Consider the following 21,002-nt stretch of genomic DNA (forward strand, 5'->3'; position numbering starts at 1 on the left):
GTCCACGTGATCCGAAGTTCTCGTTCGTAACGAAGCGTTCTTTTTTTCACGGGCGAGACACAAGTTGGAAACGCGTCGAGCCATCATTTCTTCGTCGAGGAACGAAGGGATAATTTCTCTCTCTCTCTCTCTCTCTCGCTTTTACTCGTTGAATGCAAAATCGTCGAAGAGAGGGAAGAAGGGTCCCTTTTCGCCGAGGGACACGCCCAGCAATCAGGAACCGATCTCTCGAGGAAATTATTGTGTCTGGGCCACCTGAACGCGAATCTCGTTACCCTACATTCCCCGGGATATAATGGGGTGAAAGGAGGTAAAAAGGGGTTGGTCCTTTAGTTGGAATTCTCTTTCGCAGAAAGGGGCGAGCGTCGCACCCTTCTTCCTTCCTTCTTTTTTTTCCCTTTCCCTCTTCCAAAGATCCTCTGTGTTGTAAGTTTGTAACCTTTTTCCCCTCCTACCCTCGTTTTTGAAAACGTTACACGAGTTTGCCATGCCTCGTATATGCGAGTCGAACGAAACGAGACCTTCCCTTTTTCGAAGGTGTGTTTCCTCGTTTCGTTTCGTTGGAGAATCGAAGAAGGAAGAAAAAGTTGATTGGACGTAACGCGTTAATGTACGTGTCTGTAGTGGGGCAATTACGGAGGGGGGAATTTCATCTTCTTGTGTACAATCGGAAGAGGAGCTCTCTCTCTCTCTCTCTCTCTCTCTCTCCCTCCGGATACCTGAGGGTCTTATTAAGTATTAAAACGTATCCGCTGTCGGGTTCTCTCTTGTTTTCTGGTAAGACAAGTCGAGATTAAGTTCCCTCGTTCGGTTAAAAGTTTCCTAGGTTGGCGCAGCTGCAGCCACGCGCGCCTCTCCTCTCTCGATTTCCTCTCCACGGAATTTACATCCCCGTTCGGCGAGTTTTCGAGCCCCGGTTTATAATCGGCTTCGATACTTCACCGGAAACGTGGAAAGGAAAATTAGATTCTTTTCTCCACTTCAGTTTTTTTTCTTTTTTTTTTTTTTTCGAAAGTGGAAAGTGGCATCCGAGAGGAGGGATCATAATTAATAAAATATCGAGTGTGGCAAAGCTTCTTACCCCGGGAGTGGCGCTCTTAAAGCTCGTTCCAAAGGCGCAGCGGGTTCTCCGCGCAAATCCCGCCCGTTTTCGCGTCATTACCGGATTTTCATGCTGGCTGCGACCGTGGAAAGCCGTCTCGACGCCCCCTCCCCTCCTTTCCTCGTATAATTCCGCACGGCTTTAAGGAGATGAACTCTCGCGCGACTCGAACGCGCCGCTTTCTTAAGCAGATCCTGCAACGCCCTCCATTTTCAGCATTTTCTCTCGTGTCGCGTAAATTCTCTTCAATCTGTTTCAATCTGCAGTTTCCGCGGATCTTGTTAATTATTCGCTTCGTGTTCGCGACGAGGTCGATGATTATATGCGTATCTTTGAAGCTGTGTGCTCGAATACACACGATTTTTTTTTGGCCGTGGTGTTGGTGTAATTTCAGGGGATAGTTTGATCGCCCCTCTTAGTTGCGAATTAACCGGGTAAATATTTGAGGTTAAAATATTTGGGAACGAAGATGGATATTTTAGAACACTATTTTGTCGTTCGTAAATTCCGAAGGGAAAACTCCGTGAAATGCTCTGTTTGGCTTCGTTTTCGCCGTATCGTCCAATTCGTTATTATTTAGAATGTGTGTGTGATTCGATGATTATTCGAATCTATAATATAATTTCTTTTCACACACGTTCGACAATTTAATATTACGATACTTTACGGATGAAAAGGACGGAAATTTGATTGAGCGAAACAGGGGGAGAGGAGTCCTTTTCCGTCGGAAAGGCGCCGTCTTACCGTTAATTTATTTATTCAATCTGTGTGGATGATGCTCGTTCGCGATATTTGACAGACGGAGAGGATAGAGAGTTTGAAGCTAACAGCCCCTGGTTACCGCCGCGGATTTGTTCGTCGTCTCCCGTAGGAAATAAACGGGCGGGGGAGAGAAGAGCAATAACTGGTTTACGCCCGGAAAACGGGGCACCGAACAATTCGTCCGGTGTGCATTATTAATAATCCTGAATTTGGATTTATTGCCACCCTCTGGTTGCAGAGGGGTTCGCAGACAGGGGAAGGGAGGGACGATTCCTTTTTTCCTTTCTCTCCCCCCTCCCCCCGTGTTTATTTTCGTTCGCGCCCTACTACCTTCCTCACCACCGATAATTAATCGCCGCGAAATTAGGAAATTTGTCAAGAAAACCGGAGATCCCAAGAATGAAGATCAACTCTCCCTCGATTTTAAAAAACAGACGGGGGGAGAAGTTTTTTTTTTCTCTCTCCAAGCGAACAAGAAGAATCAACCCTTTGCGCTCCGACGGCCACCAATTGTATTGATGCAGCAATTCGAACGGCGACAATATTTATTTACGTTTGATTTTTTAAAAATATCGCTTCGTGAATAGATTTGCTTCTATTCAATAGAGAGAAGGAAAATAGTGGTGAAAATAGAGATGTAGGGTAAGAAGATGAGAAATAAGAATAATAGACAATAAATGAGAGCATTATTGTGATATTTGCAAACCGAGGATGCATCTTAATAATTACTTTATTATTAAAATATCACGTAACATAGATTTTTAATATCCAATAAATTACCTTCCTCCATATGTAAAGACAGATAAAATGTTAGAATATAAAAGTTTTATACGTTAATTTGTGTTCGAAATCATTTCAAGTTGGCTTAAAGATTACCGAAATCGTCTGGAGTTATTGGTTCGTCGGAATGCAAAGGGTTAACTAATTATTCTCGCCCACTATCACTTCTACCTAGATAGAATCGTGATCTTGAAATCGAAGGCGAGCGCCATTAATCGAAAGTTAAAGTGCACCTTTATTCCGTCCACGTAAGCATCGTCGTTAGTCGCGTGGACGAAAGTCTTATCTTAAACGGGCAATTAACGTGGCTCTTAGGGTGCACGAGGGTTTAAACAACGTTTCCACGCCTCTCTGCATTATCGAGAGGCACGCGATACCTTAACAACCCCTCTCCGTTAAATAATTCTGCTTCGAGGAATGTCCACCGATCAAAAACCTGTCGAACTCTAATCTCTCCCCAATCTAATTCCTGCCTGCTCTGGATCGAGGGGTTGCGTCCGTTTGTTTGCAGAGGTGATTAGATTGAAAAGAGAGAAAAAAGAAAAAGAGTCGTGGTTGGCGTGCGAGGCGATAATTAAGAGATCAGTTCTCGCGCCAGAGTGTATATATATATAGATAGCGTAATGCTCCAATTTATCCTCCAATTATGCTCGTGATCGAGGATCGTTAAAATTGCGGATCTCGTTAACTCGATACTTTTTAAGAACCAGTCCCAGTGGCTGAAGCTCGTGGAGCTCGACTCTGGAGCGAGACACGCGTTGTGCATGTCGGAAATGATTAACCTTGGTGGCTCGAGGTGTGCGGTCCGGCAATTAGAACGATTGCTTTTCGGGTCCCCCGGGATTGCGTAATCGGGCTTCCTTTATCGCGAGAGACACTCGCTCGTGAATGTTTGTAGTTTTACAAAAGGAGGATCGATTTAAGTCGAAACCGTTTCGAAACGGCTGTTTGAAAAATATTTCGAGCAAGAAATTGAATGGTTAAAACTAATAATACGCGCGAGAAACAATATTTTCGTTATTATTATTCGAAATGAAAAGTTGGAGTAGCGATCGAGTCGAATAAGAAAGAGGCGTTTAGATTTCTTCGATGCACGAAGGGAAGCGCGATTGATCCAGTGCCGGGGTGGCGTGGCGAGGAGGGCGGTTATCCTTGGCAAGGAAGCGGACTCCCCGTCGAGCGAGAAGCCGCGCACAACTCCGTGGACGCGATAAATTTAACGAGGGGGGGGCCCTGCTTTCCACGGCCAACCCTTGGCAACAAGGAGGACAGGCCGGGGGGAGTGCGAGCGAAGGGCGGCGCGCGTTCGGCGCGTATTCGAGCTTTTCGCGAACGCAGCCGGAGCAAGAGGCCATCCTTTAACCTCTTGGGCGACGCGTGGCTGATTTATAAGGGCAAGAGAAACCCTTGGTCGGTGCTCTCTTCGTTGCCGCGCTACTCGGCGGGAAAAAGGACTCGAGACGCAGGCGCGTGGATTTCTCAGATGCGTGCGATACTTTTAACTAAGGTAACTGTTGCGACTCTCGAATAATTCTTTTTGTTATTTCGAAGATGGAAGCGTTGTTGCAATTACGATTAAATAGATTTTTTTGTAAGGTTTCTTGGAAGAGAAAAAGGAAATACGTAACGATCGATTCATTTTATTCATTTTACTTAAGGTATTATTATTGGTGATAGGAAAACGCGTTGGAAAGGATAGATATATAAATTTCTTTATCATGGCTACGCGATACTATGACTTTCATACGATACGAAAAATAACCGTGTACATATAAATTACACGCGAGCCTGTTTCTACATGATATACTAGTGTACATTATACCGGCAAGGTTGTAAAATCAGTCGAACATTCAGGTTTACACGTTCCAGGTGTCTGTCCGTCGAAACCTGAGAAGATCCGAAACCTCAGCACAAAATGTGGCTTAGCGTTCCATCCTCTTTTACTATTTTTCATCGTTCTTGCGCTGCCTTTTATCATATAAAATCTTCTCTCCACAGTCCTTGCCACTGTGCTCTCTCTTCTCTCTACTTACGTGAATATATATATTCTTACCTCGAACCGTTTTTTCTTCCTTTCGTTTCTAAAATTTTTCTTTTTCTCAAAATTTATTATTATCAGATTTTTCTCCAAATTCGAATCGGCTTCTCGAAGGGGCACAATGGGGTGGAAGCACGCACCCCAAAAACGAGGACAGGCAACCGATTTTTAATTTCACCATTCGCTTTCACCGGCGAATATATATCAATCAAGGGTTGTCGAGGCGAACGAAACCGTTGCACCAAGTGGCCGTATCGCTTCTGTTTTTTGTTGCAATTTATCGCGACGCGTCCCCTGCTGGCCGAGACAAATGATTTTCATCGTTTGATGAATCGGTCGCGATAACCCGGCCGCGAACATCTGCGTGGAACGTTCATTTTCACGCTTCGATTATTTCTGATTTTTCTTTTTTCTTTTTTTTTTTTTCCCCTCCTCTTCCCTTCGTTTAACTTTTCTCCTCCTATCGTTCGGATCCATTCATTCCACGTATCGTCCCGTTGAATACCATATCGAAATGTCTTATCGTAGCTTTTCTTCAAGATTTAAATTTTAGAGAGAAATGGTCGAGTTATTTTCAATAAAACTGGGGAGAGAGGGAAGAAATTCGACGCCTTGGACAGATTCTTCTCCTCTTCCGGAGAAAGAAGAAAAGGTAGGGTTTGTTGGATGGGAAGCCGGATTAATTTCGATTCTTCAATTAATGCGTGGGCGGAGGGTATCGTCGGCTTTTTCAAAGCTTCTCTTTTGTCGTCAAATGAAACCGACCCTCTCCCTGCTTCCGTGTTCACGCAGACCAGTGAGCCGAGAATCGAGATAATAATAAAATCGAAAAAGAATCGTGCTTACTCCCGCCTCTCTCCTCCATCGAATCTCTACGAAATTTCTCTCTGAAAAAGCACCGTACAATTCCGTTACGTATCGTAATATATCTTGATCTATTCAAATAAAAAATATAGAATCCTCCTCGATCTGATCGATAAAGTGCATAAATTATCATATGTAACGTTCGAATGGCGGCGGCGATGATCCTCGACGCGTATCTAGGGGACTGTTTCAATGACGCCAGTCATACACGACACCGTTATCCGCCTCGAATATCGCGTAGGGTTCGCGCATAAAGGCCGTCGCCAGCCCTCGCCTCCTTTGTGATCGCGTGTTTCGCGATCGTGCCCCGGGCCTACCTTTTTCGCGTGCATGAAAAATGCATTCCTTTATCTCGAATCGTTCACGTGTCGCATCGCTGGGAAACGCCTCGTAATTAATTCCACCGACGCCTCCCGCCCGTTCAAACACGATGAAATTCAAGGGACGAGTTTCCATTATCCACTGTGAATGTAACAATAACGAAGAAATTGTCTGTATAGGATGATAATTGAATTTAAAACATTTTTTTCTTTTTTAACCGAAAATCGAATCCTATTAGATGATGAAGGATTCTCAAGGAGTGATTTGAGGATAATTCACAATTTTCCCATTTTCTGATCCATTAATTAATGGCTTTGAAAATTGGAAGTGGAAGTTATCGGGATATCTTTGATTTCGCTTTCTTTTCTTTTTCTTTTTTTTTTTTCGCCAACGTTCCCCAGAGACGGAGTTTAATTTCTTCCGTGATACTTTCGTGTTTATACTATCGAACCACCCTCGAGAATAAAGCGAAGTAAATACACGTTCGTTTAATGAATAAGAAATAAGCCTCGGCCGGCAAATTTTCACGCGTCAACCGCGCCAAATTTATTTTCCTCTCCAAACATACAATACGAGCGATATTAACAATCCTTGTATCGGAACAAACAAGAAGGAAGGCGGCGGGTATCGTTTCACCCTCCTTCAAAAACGTTTTCCACAACGTTGCTCGGTCCTTCTATTACTCGAGATATCGAGAAACACAAGAGCCTCTCTCTCGTGCACGTCCATCAACCGCCACCTATCCCCGGAATTGAATTTGATCGAGCAACAAAGAACCCCCTTATTCGACCCGTTTAAAATTCCTCCCTGTATTGGACGCGTTATCGGCCAGGAAGAATAGTTTTCCAACCCCGACCTACCTACTCTTCTCCAATCCCCCCCTCCCCCTCCCCCCGATAAAATTTCGAACAGCCAACGACACCGCGCTCCTCCTTCTCCTCCTCCTCCTCCTCTCCTCTGTCGCTTGTCAATAATATTAGGGGCCGCAATTTCACTTGGAGAGAAGTCCCTTCGCTTTCCCGTTGCTCGCCCGAGTTATCTGTCCCTCCATCCCCTCCTCCATTCCCAACGAGATCTCTCCTCGTCTCCCTTCGATCTCTCCAGCTCTCTTAGGGGACGAAACTTGGCGGAGGAAGAGTGGATGTTGTTCTGTACGTGCGTTCGAGAGAGAGAGAGAGAGAGGAGAAGCATCGATTATTCTCGCGCGAGCATCGCGAAGAAGGGAGGAGGGTTTCTTTTGTTCGATCCTCCTCGAGGAGAGACAGTGGGTCACTTGCATCGGGAGAAAGGATCCCCTCGAGCGAAAGTCCTCTGACAGGGGGGGGGGGGGGGGAAGAAAGAGTGTATAGGGCGGAAATACCGAAATATTAATATTAATTAATATCCTGGCGAAACGAGGGAAATGGGAGTCGTGTTGGAATCGTGTCACGGGATCAGAAATCTCGTTTCGAAGTAATTCCCTAAATTCTTGGAAATTTAAGAAATCGCTTCGATCGAAGAAAATCGATATCGGTGGCGGTCGTTCCGAGAAATCGCAAATATAAAATGTATGGAAGAAGAGGGGAGACGGAGACGCGTGTTGTTGGATGATGGGGCATTACCATTTCTTGATCCACGCTCGAGCAGGTTTCCCTCCCTCCCCCCTCGAGGGAAATCGTAAGTGGTACGAAATACACGACAACTCGTCGCCCATTCAGACCTAAAGCTACAATCTGTCCTCGAGGAGAGGAAAGTCGCGGCCGGGCCTCCGCTCGCTCGTGAACGGCCGCGTTAAGCTTCTGTCGAAAGGACATGGGCAGGGAGGGAGGAGAAAGGGGGACGTCTCCTTCGTACGCTTTTGTATAGAGAGAGAGAGAGAGAGAGAGAGAAAGAGAAGGCAGAATCGATTATTTTCACGCGTGAAAGGGCACGAAACGACGGGGAGCACGAAACGGCTTTTCTTCCTTCTACGTGGGAAGACAGTAGGTCAGTCAGTAGCTGATACAGACAAGTGGATAAAGGATCTCCTCACCCCCCGGAATCCGAGTGAAAACGAAAAAGTTTTCGAGCGTGGCGATAAAAGGAAGGAAGGAAGGAAGGAAGGGAGAGGAGGAGAAGTATTAGTAGTTTCGTTTTCTCTTTCGAATAAAATTGTCTTTATTTCGTTTCTATTTTACAACGATTTACACATTTTAACGTACGTGTAATTTTTATCAAATTTAAAGTTATAAGTTTTGGAAAGCGAGGAATCGAGCTCTTTTCAAGAGCTGCTCCGTTTCTTCTTCTCCTTTTTTTGGTCCTTTTGTCGTGGTGCTTTTGTCCTTTTCTCCCGCTCGTAAATCCTTTGCGTGGCTGGTCGCTCGAAGACGTTCGCTTGAACCGTTGATACACGCGTTAACTGCTCACGGAACGATCCACCCACTCGTTCGTTGCTGTATTTACGAGGACGAGAGGGAGAATAAAGTCCTCTCCGGATTTTTCTCGTGGCGATGACGGAGAGACGACTCTCTTAATAAGCTCTCTTTGTGCCTCGCCGCTCTGCTGTTTTGTATACCTCGTTTCTCCGTGCACCGTTTGTTACCCACTCGTCTTCGCCTATCCTTCACTCGCGTTGTCGTCCAGAGAGGGGAGAATTATCGATTGGCATCACGTGAAGATTTGATGCAAGCTGCTTGGAGAGAAAAAAAGAAAATCGATCATTAATTGTATCGGATAGAATTAAAAAGAAACTGATATCATTTCTTTTTTTTTTTTTTTTTATTAATTCTTTAGATAACATAGAGTAAGAACCATCCACACTGTATTATATTGTTCGAAAGATTTTCAAGAACTTGAGAAATTGCTTTTGCGTCGGAGTTATAATAGTTTTTAGGAGGAGAGAAATGGAAGCAGCATTTATGAAAGAGGATTAGGGTCGAGGAATATCCTCGTGCCATTGGATACCTAAGATTTCGGACTCTGCCAGTTGTGCTCCATCGAGGTTGCACGCCATTGTGCGGATATCCCTCCCGCTTCACTTTCTTAACCACATAGTTACGATAGATTAAATCCAAACAACTCGCCGCAGCTCCGCCATCTATCTATCAACCACGTACGTAAACAACTTGTAAATCGAAAGAAACGGGAGAATTTAACATCCCCATCGATCTTTTCTCTCTTCCTCTCTCCGCTGCACTCTCCTCGCAGCGAGCCACCGTAAGCGGACAAAAGCGGAAGCAAACCGAGGCCGATCGTAACGAATTTTATGCTCGTCTATATAACCGAGCTTTATCGTCCCGGGACCTATGGCCGCTCGACCGAGCCGTTAAGGTCTAAATAAGATCGTCCTTGCAGGAGAAGAGGAGTCTTCTTGACAAATCCCTGGATAGTAAGTTTTACTCTCCACCGTTTTTCTCCACCGATCTCTCTTCTCCCTTTTCACGTGTCTCCCTTCGCTTCCTCTCGCGCTTCGAAATTGCCCGATCGGCGTAAAAAGAAGGAAAAAAAAAAAAAAGGAAAGAAAAACCGCTCGGTATTTTCAATAACGCACGCCGTCGTAACCTTTCTCGAGGAGTGGAAAGAGAAATTTTTTTTATCCCTATATGACGGTGGACTGTTGGAATGTTCGTTGCGTGAATTTCTGGAAGATGGATAGTTGCATGGTAACCTTCAGTTTCAGATGATATCTTGCGATGCAAATCGCAAAAATTGAATTTACTTTTCAAAATTAAGCGAGCAAAAGACAAAAATTTGTCTCTCTCGTTGCAAGCGTCGAATCCATACTACGAGCGATTTAAAATTCTTCCAGCTACGCTGTGTATCGAAAAGTGAAATGGATGATAGAGAGTAGGATAGAGATGGAGAAGATACAATATTTATCGAACGTTCTCCTCCTCTTTTCGTTTTATTGCGTTATAAAATTTAGAGAAAAAGAATGGATCGTTTACGAGTTCGTCGACCTTCTCGTTTCCTCCACTTTATTATTTCAGATCGTGAAGAGCGTGCAGACGCGTGTGGGCCGATTTTTATATTTATTTGTACCGACCTGTATTATTGAATTCCGATAATCCTCGTCGCCGGCATCGTAATCCTCCCCTTCGTGCCGATCCACCTTCCCTCCCCCTCCCCCTCCTCCTCAGACGATACGCCGCGATTTATACCCTCCACGATTCCCTCCCTCTCCTCTTTTTCCTCTCTTCACTTTCACCCTTAACCTTTTAGTCGTGGCGACAAAATTATCCGCCAAGGGCGGCGACCTTCTTCCGGACTCGTCGACCTCGAATCGTCGACTCGTTCACCGTCTCAAATCATTTTCAATAATCGTTACACTCCCTCCATTGTGTCGGATATTTATTCAACGACAAGCAATCGTTCGTTCTCTCTCTCTCTCTCTCCCTCCATAGATATAACGTTAATTTCGTGTTCGATATATAGGGATTCGATCGGAAAATTCTCTTTGTTTCTTCCTTTAAATTAAAATAACGTCTCCGATTATTATTTCTCCTCGTAACGGGAAGAGAATCGAATCTGAGATTAAAAAATCACATCGTGGACGACGTTTACCCACGGTGCAATTTCGGTTCCTCGCCTTCCTTTGTCGGAGGAGCGTTCCCCCCGCCGCATCCCCCCCTTTTTTTTTCTTTCCTCGAGAATCATAGAATGCTGAGGCGGCTCGATTAAAAGCCTTGGCTGGCTGGCTGGCCATAGACATTAATTACGTATCTCAGGAAATTGTCTCTCGGCAAACAACCGAACGTTTTCCGCCGGAAGGGGGAAAGGGAGGGTAGTAAAAAAGAATCGCGCCGACGGAGGCACAATGTGGCCCTCTCCTCCACCCACCCACCGACCAACCAGCAGCCCCCTTCCATCCTTCCTTTCTCCAGCTTTTCTCCCCGAACCTCTAATCGAACTCGTAAAAAAGTTGAAGTGCTTCTCCCACGGATTCGACCTACGATCGGTTTCCAGCTGCAACGGATGGAAAAGTTACCAGATCGATCCAATTTATTTATTCGAGAGGCCTTCCTCCTTCCCTGAGCGTTTGTGTCGTACGGATGGATAGGTGGATAGACTCCTTGTGACGTTCGTGTGGTTCTTTCAAGCCTGATGGAGATATGGAGAGAAAGAGAGAGAGGAGAGACTCGTGGTCTTTCTTTGGCTGGTGGAGTAAGTTAAAGCTTGGTGGACAGCTGTGAGCATCTCCACTCTTTTTCAGCTGCTTCTTCGAGATCTTTGTGCTCTTTCTGCTCGTCTCCTTTCTGAGGAGAGGATGTTTCCAACCGTTCACTCGATCAACCGTTTCGCGGTTTCTAGGGATGGATGTACAGGCGCGCGTTTGTCGAGCTAGAGAAATATGGCCAAGGCAAAGAGGTTTAAAGAGAGAGGTATTAGCATGGACAGATGTGGACACGCGATTCTATGGACAGATGCGTTAATTGTGTACGTATGCAATCATTCATATTCATTTAGAGATATACAGATCGATGAAGGTAATTTTGTTATCTGGAATTTCTCGCTTGTTTTTTTTTTAATAGTATTGAAAATTGTTTTAGACAAAAATTGAATGGTTTCGAGTAGAGTGTATTTCGATGTTATTGATATTTTTGTACGTGGACGTGTAGGGGTTGTTGTATAAAGTTCGAGTTGTTTTTTTTAAGTAGAGTTATGTGTTTCTTGATACATTGATAAATGCAACACGTCATTCTCTATAAAAATCTATTGATTATTTGTAATGAAAAGTTATTAGTTTAGGAGATTATTTAATTATCTTCTAAATTAATAATTGTTCATTCGTACGACTTAATACTTTCTTATAGAGAATGTCGAGCTGCATCGATTAATGCATTAAACGACATATAATTCTTTAAAAAAAAAACAACATTGATCTTACACAACTCGTTTACGCATCCATCTAAGAAAAAATTAATAACATCGGAATACGCCTCCCTTGAAACTGTTTAACTTTTTTTTGAAACACTTTTTTAGCATTATGAAAAATGAACGAGATATTACGGATAATAAAAATAATTCCATCCTGTATATTTTAACCATATTCATAAATCATTTAGAATTAAGAGAACTGTTTAAAAAATACAAAATAAAGTAAAAAATAATGATCCTAAAAGGTAAGTATATGGAAAAGGTAAGTATTTTGAGGTAAGTATAGGTAAGTATGTAAAATTTAATAAAAAAAAAAAAAAAATCACGAGAACGTGCCACCTCTTATTCAATTATATTCTCCTACTAAAAAGTGGAAAAATTGGTCAAAATTTCGAAAGTTCCAGGAATTTGACGTCATTTTCAAGAATTTTAAAAATTCCAAGAACTGACAAAATTCTTGGAAAAATTTCTCGAGCGACCTCCTATCAACTTATATTCTCCTAATACAAAATCGAATTTTCGGCCAAAAATTTCGTTCGTTCAGAAATTTCGAAAGTTCCAGGAATTTGACGTCATTTCTAAGAATTTTAAAAATTCCAAGAATTTGACGTCATTTCCAAGAACTGTCGAAATTCTTGGAAAAATTTCTCGAGCGACCTCCTATCAACTTATATTCTCCTAATACAAAATCGAATTTTCGGCCAAAAGTTCCGTTCGTTCAGAAATTTCGAAAGTTCCAGGAATTTGACGTCATTTCCAAGAATTTTGAAAATTCCAAGAATTTGACGTCATTTCCAAGAATTTTAAAAATTCCAAGAACTGACAAAATTCTTGGAAAAATTTCTCGAGCGACCTCCTATCAACTTATATTCTCCTAATACAAAATCGAATTTTCGGCCAAAAATTTCGTTCGTTCAGAAATTACGAAAGTTCCAGGAATTTGACGTCATTTCTAAGAATTTTGAAAATTCCAAGAATTTGACGTCATTTCCAAGAACTGTCGAAATTCTTGGAAAAATTTCTCGAGCGACCTCCTACGACTTATGTTCTCCTAATACAAAATCGAATTTTCGGCCAAAAGTTCCGTTCGTTCAGAAATTTCGAAAGTTCCAGGAATTTGACGTCATTTCCAAGAATTTTGAAAACTCCAAGAATTTGACGTCATTTCCAAGAACTGTCGAAATTCTTGGAAAAATTTCTCGAGCGACCTCCTATCAACTTATATTCTCCTAATACAAAATCGAATTTTCGGCCAAAAGTTCCGTTCGTTCAGAAATTTCGAAAGTTCCAGGAATTTGACGTCATTTCCAAGAATTTTGAAAACTCCAAGAATTTGACGTCATTTCCAAGAACTGTCGAAAAATTCCTCGAACGACCTCTTTACGACTTATGTTCTCCTAATACAAAAGCGAATTTTCGGCCAAAAGTTTCGTTCGCTCAGAAATTTCGAAAATTCCAGGAATTTGACGTCATTTCCAAGAACTGTCGAAATTCTTGGAAAAATTTCTCGAGCGACCACCTATCAACTTATATTCTCCTAATACAAAATCGAATTTTCGGCCAAAAGTTTCGTTCGTTCAGAAATTTCGAAAGTTCCAGGAATTTGACGTCATTTCCAAGAATTTTGAAAATTCCAAGAATTTGACGTCATTTCCAAGAATCCTGAAAATTCCAAGAATTTGACGTCATTTTCCTAGAATTTCGGCGGTTCTGAGAATTTGACGTCATTTCCAGGAACTGCCAAAAATTCCGGGAAAAGTTTCTCGAACGACCTCCTGTCGACTCATATTCTCCTGATACAAAATCGAATTTTTGGCCAAAAATTTTAATATCGTTCCAGAATTTGGCAAATTCTAGGAATTTGACGTCATTTCCAAGAATCCTGAAAATTCCAAGAATTTGACGTCATTTTCCTAGAATTTCTGCGGTTCTGAGAATTTGACGTCACTTCCAGGAACTGCCAAAAATTCCGGGAAAAGTTTCTCGAACGACCTCCTGTCGACTCATATTCTCCTGATACAAAATCGAATTTTTGGCCAAAAATTTTAATATCGTTCCAGAATTTGGCAAATTCTAGGAATTTGACGTCATTTCCAAGAATCCTGAAAATTCCAAGAATTTGACGTCATTTTCCTAGAATTTCGGCGGTTCTGAGAATTTGACGTCATTTCCAGGAACTGCCAAAAATTCCGGGAAAAGTTTCTCGAACGACCTCCTGTCGACTCATATTCTCCTGATACAAAATCGAATTTTCGGCCAAAAGTTTCGTTCGTTCAGAAATTTCGAAAGTTCCAGGAATTTGACGTCATTTCCAAGAATTTTGAAAATTCCAAGAATTTGACGTCATTTCCAAGAACTGTCGAAAAATTCTCCGAACGACCTCTTTACGACTTATGTTCTCCTAATACAAAATCGAATTTTCGGCCAAAAGTTTCGTTCGTACAGAAATTTCGAAAATTCCAGGAATTTGACGTCATTTCCAAGAACTGGCAAAATTCTTGGAAAAATTTCTAGAACGACCTCCTGTCAACTTATATTCTCCTAATACAAAGTCGAAATTTCAGCCAAAATTTTATTCTTCTAAGAAATTTAGAAAATTCCAGGAATTTGACGTCATTTCCAAGAACTGGCAAAATTCTTGGAAAAATTTCTCGAACGACCTCCTGCCAACTTATATTCTCCTAATACAAAGTCGAAATTTCAACCAAAATTTTATTCTTCTAAGAAATTTGAAAATTCCAAGAATTTGACGTCATTTCCAAGAACTGGCAAAATTCTTGGAAAAATTTCTCGAACGACCTCTTACTAACTTATGTTCTCCTAATACAAAATCGAATTTTCGGCCAAAAGTTTCGTTCGTCCAAAAATTTCGAAAATTCCAGGAATTTGACGTCATTTCCAAGAACTGGCAAAATTCTTGGAAAAATTTCTCGAACGACCTCCTGTCAACTTATGTTCTCCTAATACAAAATCGAATTTTCGGCCAAAAGTTTCGTTCGTTCAGAAATTTTGAAAGTTCCAAGAATTTGACGTCATTTCCAAGAATTTTGAAGATTCCAAGAATTTGACGTCATTTCCAAGAACTGTCGAAAAATTCCTCGAACGACCTCCTTACAACTTATGTTCTCCTAATACAAAATCGAAATTTTGATCAAACATAGAATTTTTGATAAAATTTTACGTGCGATCAAATTTTAAGATTTTTTATCAGGAAAATATAATCTGTGAAGAGGTGGCACATGAAAAATTGGAATATGTAATATACTTACCTTTATACTTACCTTATACTTACCTGTTTAAGCTGGCATATTTTCAGGAACAAATCATTTTTTCAACATTTTACTTACATTCTAATTATAAAAAAATTGATATACTTACCTGTTTTATACTTACCTTTTACATACTTACCTCTTTACGCTTAAAATATGTATAAATTATACAAAGAAACAAATATAATATAATTTCTTTGTAAATAATTCATGTACAGAATGTATAAATCCCAATGGTGTAGACAAACAGATTTATATTACGCATAAAATATATACATCCCAAGACAATGTATAAAAAGAAAACGCAAAAATACATTGATCGATGGAGAAGATCTATTCTTTACCTATGCCACGATGGGGGAGAGAAGCCTTCTTCTTGTCATCGCGTCGACTAGACAGTAGGAGCTATCCTCGGACGATGGACAGAACTCGAAAGCTTTTTACCCTTCGTGGAGCAATTCGGTTGGCCCCCAGAGTATAGGTGATCAAAAATACATCGGACACGCGAGGATCGCGAGCGTGCAAATAGATTTTTAATCGGAAATGGATTAGTGGGGGCGATGACGACGGCACTCGATGAGATAAGAATTTCTTTACTTCGCAAGAATTTCCAAGGAGTTGTAATAGGAGCTCACTGGAATCAAGTTTTCGGGAGATAAGGATCACGGAGTGTAATAAGGGATCGGGCGAAGGACGTGGTAATCCTTGGCCGAGCTGGCTCCACACTCGTATAGAGGATCCAAAGGATCTAATAAGGGTTCTCTTCGATGTATCAGGCGTGATCTCAATTTGGGAGTAGTTGGTGGGAATCTAGGAGTGGAAACCGGATTTGGCTTATCTGCTCGATAATTTGGACGAGCATTTCGTTTCTCATCCTTGGAAGAACGGACGACAATCGCATTCCTTTTAAACTTTATTTCGTATTTATTGTAAAATAATATACAATAATAATAATACACAAACTGTTTTTTCAAACAATTTTTCATTCGAGTATTCTCCGCTTGCAACAACCTCTCCCTCGGATCCAAATGAATTTCGCCCTTTGTCTCGCCGTTCCAACCGTTATCTTCGTTCGCACGAGCCGCGAAACGATGGTATATATCCGCGTCGCTATTATCGATCCCCTCCCCGACGTCGATGCCGAGTCGGTGTCGAGCGAACCGGAAACGAGATTGCGCACGAAAACGCTTTTTATTCGGTTCATCGGGAGTGCCTTCTCGCGTTTTATGCCTTCATTCCATACCTCCCCCTTGTCCCCCGCCCTCCAACGAATTTAATCGACCGTGTGCCTTTTTTCCTCCTCCTTCTTCTTCACGCTCCTCCTCTAGAATCCAACGATTTTTCAAAGGCTCGTGACTCACCGACGATATTCATCGTGCTTTATCGCAGATGGAAGACGAGGGCAATCACGGGAACGACGACACCAGATGCTTCATCCTGTCCACGCTCGCGGCGCTACAGTGGTCCAGAGTGTCGTGCGTCCTTTGCCGGGCACCTATGCTCGTTTTCGACAGGTATCCCTTGGTGGACGGCACCTTCTTCCTGTCACCGAGGCAGCACTCGTCCGCCTGTGCAGAGGTAATTCGAACAATTTCAAATTTCGTGCTACGCTACATCATCCCCCGATCCGATTCTCTCGACCGCGAATACGAACCGTAACCGAGAAAAAAACGAAAGAACGACGGGGGATGAACTTTCTGCTCGATCGTTGTTCCAGGTCAAAGTGGAAGGTCGCACGCAATTCTTGTCCGCTGTTTGCATGAGCTGCCTGGAGGGTAGTGGCGGCCAGCCTGTACGTTGTCGTTGCTGTACTCAACCTTGGGACGGGTCCAGCTTGGTCCTTGGCACAATGTACAGCTACGACATCTTCGCTGCTATGCCCTGTTGCACCGAGAGACTCAAGGTAATCATAAATCCGATCGTTTTGCGATCGTTTAGTTTAACACTAAACCTACCAGAACACGGTCAAATTGATATATTTAAACATATTTAAAGTTATCACATGACTTGTGACTTTTCCTAAAATATAATATATTTTTCAGTATTTACTTTTAGTTCCCCCCCGCCCTCCAAGAAATACTTGTCTTGCCTCTACCGACACGGTAGGAATAAAAGTAGTACAAGAATATATGTCGGTAGGTTTAGTGTTAAAGATACCTTGTCGTATTAATGGGAAAAATTGTTCAATTTCTTCTACTATCGAGATATCGATTATTTAACGAACGATTATTACCGGCGAGCAGATGGGATACAGATGGAAACTGCGTGAAACTTAATCGTGAGAAAACGTGGTCTGTTTGGTCTGTTACAGTGCAACAGCTGCCAGAAGCCGCTCATCTACCCGCACCAGCGGCTCAACTTCTACTCGGACTACAGCCGCGTGTTCGCGTGCCCGCATTGCCGTGCCGTCGACGCCCATTTCGTGAAACCGCTCTCGGTCTGCTTCACCCGCGACCAATTCCAGCTCTACAGCCAGTGGCCGTAACCATTAGGGAACTTAGCTAACCGGCGTCATCGAATCACCGCGACTGAACCGTGTCCCCTCTTCTTCGATCCGCTCATCTCCCTGCTCCGGGCGACCTTGCTCTAGATCATCCAATCCTTCCAACGCATCGTTTTTCATTCTTTCTTCTAATTCTACGATTATACACACACACACACACACACACATACATACATACATATGTATACCATTACCGAGAAGAGATGATGAAGATGAAGAAAAAGAAAGGAGAGGGAAAAAAGGAAGGGAAGAAAAAGTAAGGAGAAGGAAAATTATAAGGAAGGAACGGAAGAAGAAGCAGCAGCGCGAAGAAAATATTATCGGGGACTCGACACTCCTTCGCTTTCCACCACTCTCGATGGAGAAAGATCATTTCTTCCCCCCCTCTCTTTCTTTTCGTTTACAGGCAATCTTTTTTTCTTTTCTTAAACTCGATTTTGCTAGAATCGTTTCGATTCTTGGAGCGGGCAAAATCGTGGGTTGGAGGAATCGTGCATTTAACAAATCGTGGATCCTGTTCTGTTTCGTTTCTTTTTGTAGTTTGAATTACGAGGCGAGCCCCTTCAACGTATATCCGAACGAATAATTATGTAATTATTAGCGGATCGAGTAAGCTTTTTCCCCCCCTGTGTTAAGTATTATCGCATCTTGCCGATTATCCGCGGATAGAGATTTCGGAGTGGGAAAGAGTCGAGTGTCGAGTACCTGGCGAGCTCTCGTAGAAGCGTTTTTTAAGATTTTTCTTTTTTTCGATAGTAGGGTTTATCTATGTTGATTCGATGCGAGGGACGAATCGAGCGTGCGTTCGAGCGAGATCGACGACTTTGGATGGTAATTGGATCGGGCATCGACGACGTATCGATCCATTTCGATCGAGTTTTTTTTAAACAATTCCCGCTTGGCGGGAATTCGAGCCAAGGATATCTATCGTCGTCAGTATTATTTATAAAGATGAACAGAAAGTGTGTTACGTTTTTTTCGTTTATTTTTATTTTCGTTTGAATCAGCAACGAAGAAGAACTATCTTTTGTTTTCCATTTTCTTACGTGATTTTCATCGATTAGCGTTCCATTCGGCGGAGGACCGATTTAGTCGAGTTTAAACGCGAGCCAAATTCTTCTAGGATAGTGCAAATGATAAAAAAGGATGTTTAGTCACGTTTTGATGAGATCGTGTTCTTCAGAAGTTAAGAGAGATATTTGAGAGATTAGGTTTATAAAAGAAGAAAGGAAGGAAAATCATCGAGGAAATATACGTCGATACGTCGTCGATTACATTCGTGTAATCCCGAAAAGTTAATCGTCCCTCGCATTTTCTATATAGTCGAATTGCGTTAATTGAAGGGATAAAAGAAAGATGATGACGAATCGTTCGGTTAAATATGAATCGAGAATACGCAGAATTATAAAAATAAACAAAAAAAAAAAAGTAATAATGGTCAAACTTCCCTGTAATATTAAGTAGGTATTGTGTTAAGGAAGATAAAAAGAAAAAAAAAAAAAAGAAAAAAAAAGAGAAAAATGAGAAAAGAAAAAAATGAAAATAAAAGGCGATTTCGTACGAAAAGGGGGGAGAAAAGATATGAAAACTATCGTTTGTTACTTAGATAATCGAACGTTGTTTTTTTTACATTTTATTAGTTTATACGTTTACGGCGGCCATGTTGATTTTGTTTAAGGATCTACAACTCATTCGAATGAGTTTCACGTTGATCGGCAGGACGCCCAGCGATCTTCCACCCTCGAGATTCTCCTCTTACGATTATAATTTCGAGAATAAAACTCATCCGAAAAATATATATACTTTTCACGGGCAGATACTGTGTTTCTGATGAGGATGATTATCTGAAAAAGTAATTTTCACTCTCGTCACAATGCTCGTCGATGATAAATAACCCAGATCAATTCTCGATAGTTTTACCCTCAATTGTATCCACACCCTTTTTTTTTTTTTTTTTTTCTATTCCTCAATCCTTCAAGTCCATCCCTCTCTTTTTTTTTTTTTGAAACAGAACATCGACTTCGGTTTACCACGAAAACGAGGAAAAACAAATCCTCGATTTACTTTCCTCGATCCCTTTTTCCACCCCATTTTCGTTTCAATTTCGCAGCGATGTTCCAAGTTGGAAATATACTCGAGGGTTGGTCGAAAGCCACGGGCGTCCGAAGAAGCCAGTGTAAATACGTAATTAAGCGGGAGAGGAATAAAAGGGGGAGTAGCGGATAGCGGAAGGAACCGCAGGGTTCTTTTAAAAAAAAGATCGTGAGAAGAGCGGCGGAAGAGCGAGAGAGAAGGCACGGTGTTTTTTTTCGTTCAAGGAAGATGGAGAATATGGGAATGGATGTCGAAGATGCGAAGAGAGAAGAAAGAGAAGGAAGAGAAAGAAAGAAAAGAAAAGAGAAAGAAAAGAGATCTTCGTTTTTTCTGGCGATGCTGGTCGTTGCTATCCATCAATAGCGGCCGTCCCACAAACAGAAGACCGCCCACCGTTTTCCCAAGGTAGTATAGTCGATCGTGTACCTTCTTTACGTTACTTCGATTTAAAAGAAAAAAAAAAAAAAAGTATACTTAATCCATTTGTACGCCGGGAAGTATATATATTTAGGAGATTTCTATAACGTGTAGAGGTTCTTTAGCGAGGACACGTGAACCCTGTTGCCTTGATGCCTCTCCTCTTGAGAATGAATCTTGAGAAAAAGAAGAAGAAGAAGAGGAGGAAGAAGAGGAAGAAAAAGAAAAAGATTGTTTCGTCTATTACGTGATTTTCTTTCCTTTCTTCGTTTGTTCGTCGAGGGTGTCACGACGGGCAAGGGGGTTCATTTTCAACCGAGCGCACGCTATACGACGATTTAATCTACGAAGAATATTAGCGAGAGTGAGGCGTGAGCGGCGTGAATGTGAGCCAAAAGGGAGAGAAAGGGGGGTGCATAAATTGCCGAACAGTTGTACGTATGTGTATGCGTGTGCGAGAGAAAGAACGAGAGACATAGAGAAGAGGAGATTAAAAAGGAAAAAAGTGAAAAAAAAAAAAAAGAAAAGAAAAAAAGGGGGGAAAAAAAAGAAAAAGGAAAAATTGAAGAAGAAGGGAATAAGAGGATATTCGTGTAGCAAGGCCTGTTCTTGGCACATATATACACTATTATTGTATGTGAAACCTTTTTTTTTTTCTCTCTCCTTTTTTTTTAAATAACTCGAATAAAAAATGAAGAGTGCGTTAATATTCATCATCACGTCGTCCGATTTTTCATCGCGCTTTTCTCGTTCAGTTCCTTAGAGTTTCTTTTGATCGTGTCGCGAAGAAACCTTTTTTGCGTTCGAGAGAGAGAGAGAGAGACGCAGACATAAACAATATAGAAAGAGAAGAGAGAAGGAGGAGAAAGCATCGTCTCTCGTTACGTTTTTCTCAGAGTGCCAAATAGGGGAGAGAAAGATAGAGAGAATGAAAGAGCGAGAGAGAGAGAGAGAGAGAGAAGGAAAGGTAATCGTCTGTCAGTTGTTTTTTCGCGTATTATTTCACTTCTTTTGGGA

The 21,002-nt window shown here is 42.0% G+C and overlaps 1 protein-coding gene across 2 annotated transcripts in view; it reads left to right on the top strand.

Annotated features, from left to right (window-relative positions):
- Positions 1 to 18,906, top strand: part of heca (hdc homolog, cell cycle regulator) — a 141,017-nt gene extending 122,111 nt beyond the window's left edge. For both annotated transcript variants that reach the window (XM_086902367.1, XM_003696021.4), the window contains 3 exons: positions 16,361 to 16,549; positions 16,689 to 16,874; positions 17,283 to 18,906. In XM_086902367.1, coding sequence (XP_086758493.1) covers positions 16,361 to 16,549; positions 16,689 to 16,874; positions 17,283 to 17,456 — 549 coding nt within the window. In that variant the 3' untranslated portion in view covers positions 17,457 to 18,906. The remainder of the gene's footprint in view (positions 1 to 16,360; positions 16,550 to 16,688; positions 16,875 to 17,282) is intronic.
- Positions 18,907 to 21,002: the final 2,096 nt, after the last annotated feature.

Source organism: Apis florea, unplaced genomic scaffold, assembly GCF_048593485.1.
Source record: "Apis florea isolate Af1SG1 unplaced genomic scaffold, ASM4859348v1 contig_2272_pilon, whole genome shotgun sequence".
In the NCBI taxonomy this organism is placed as follows: Eukaryota; Metazoa; Arthropoda; class Insecta; order Hymenoptera; family Apidae; genus Apis; species Apis florea.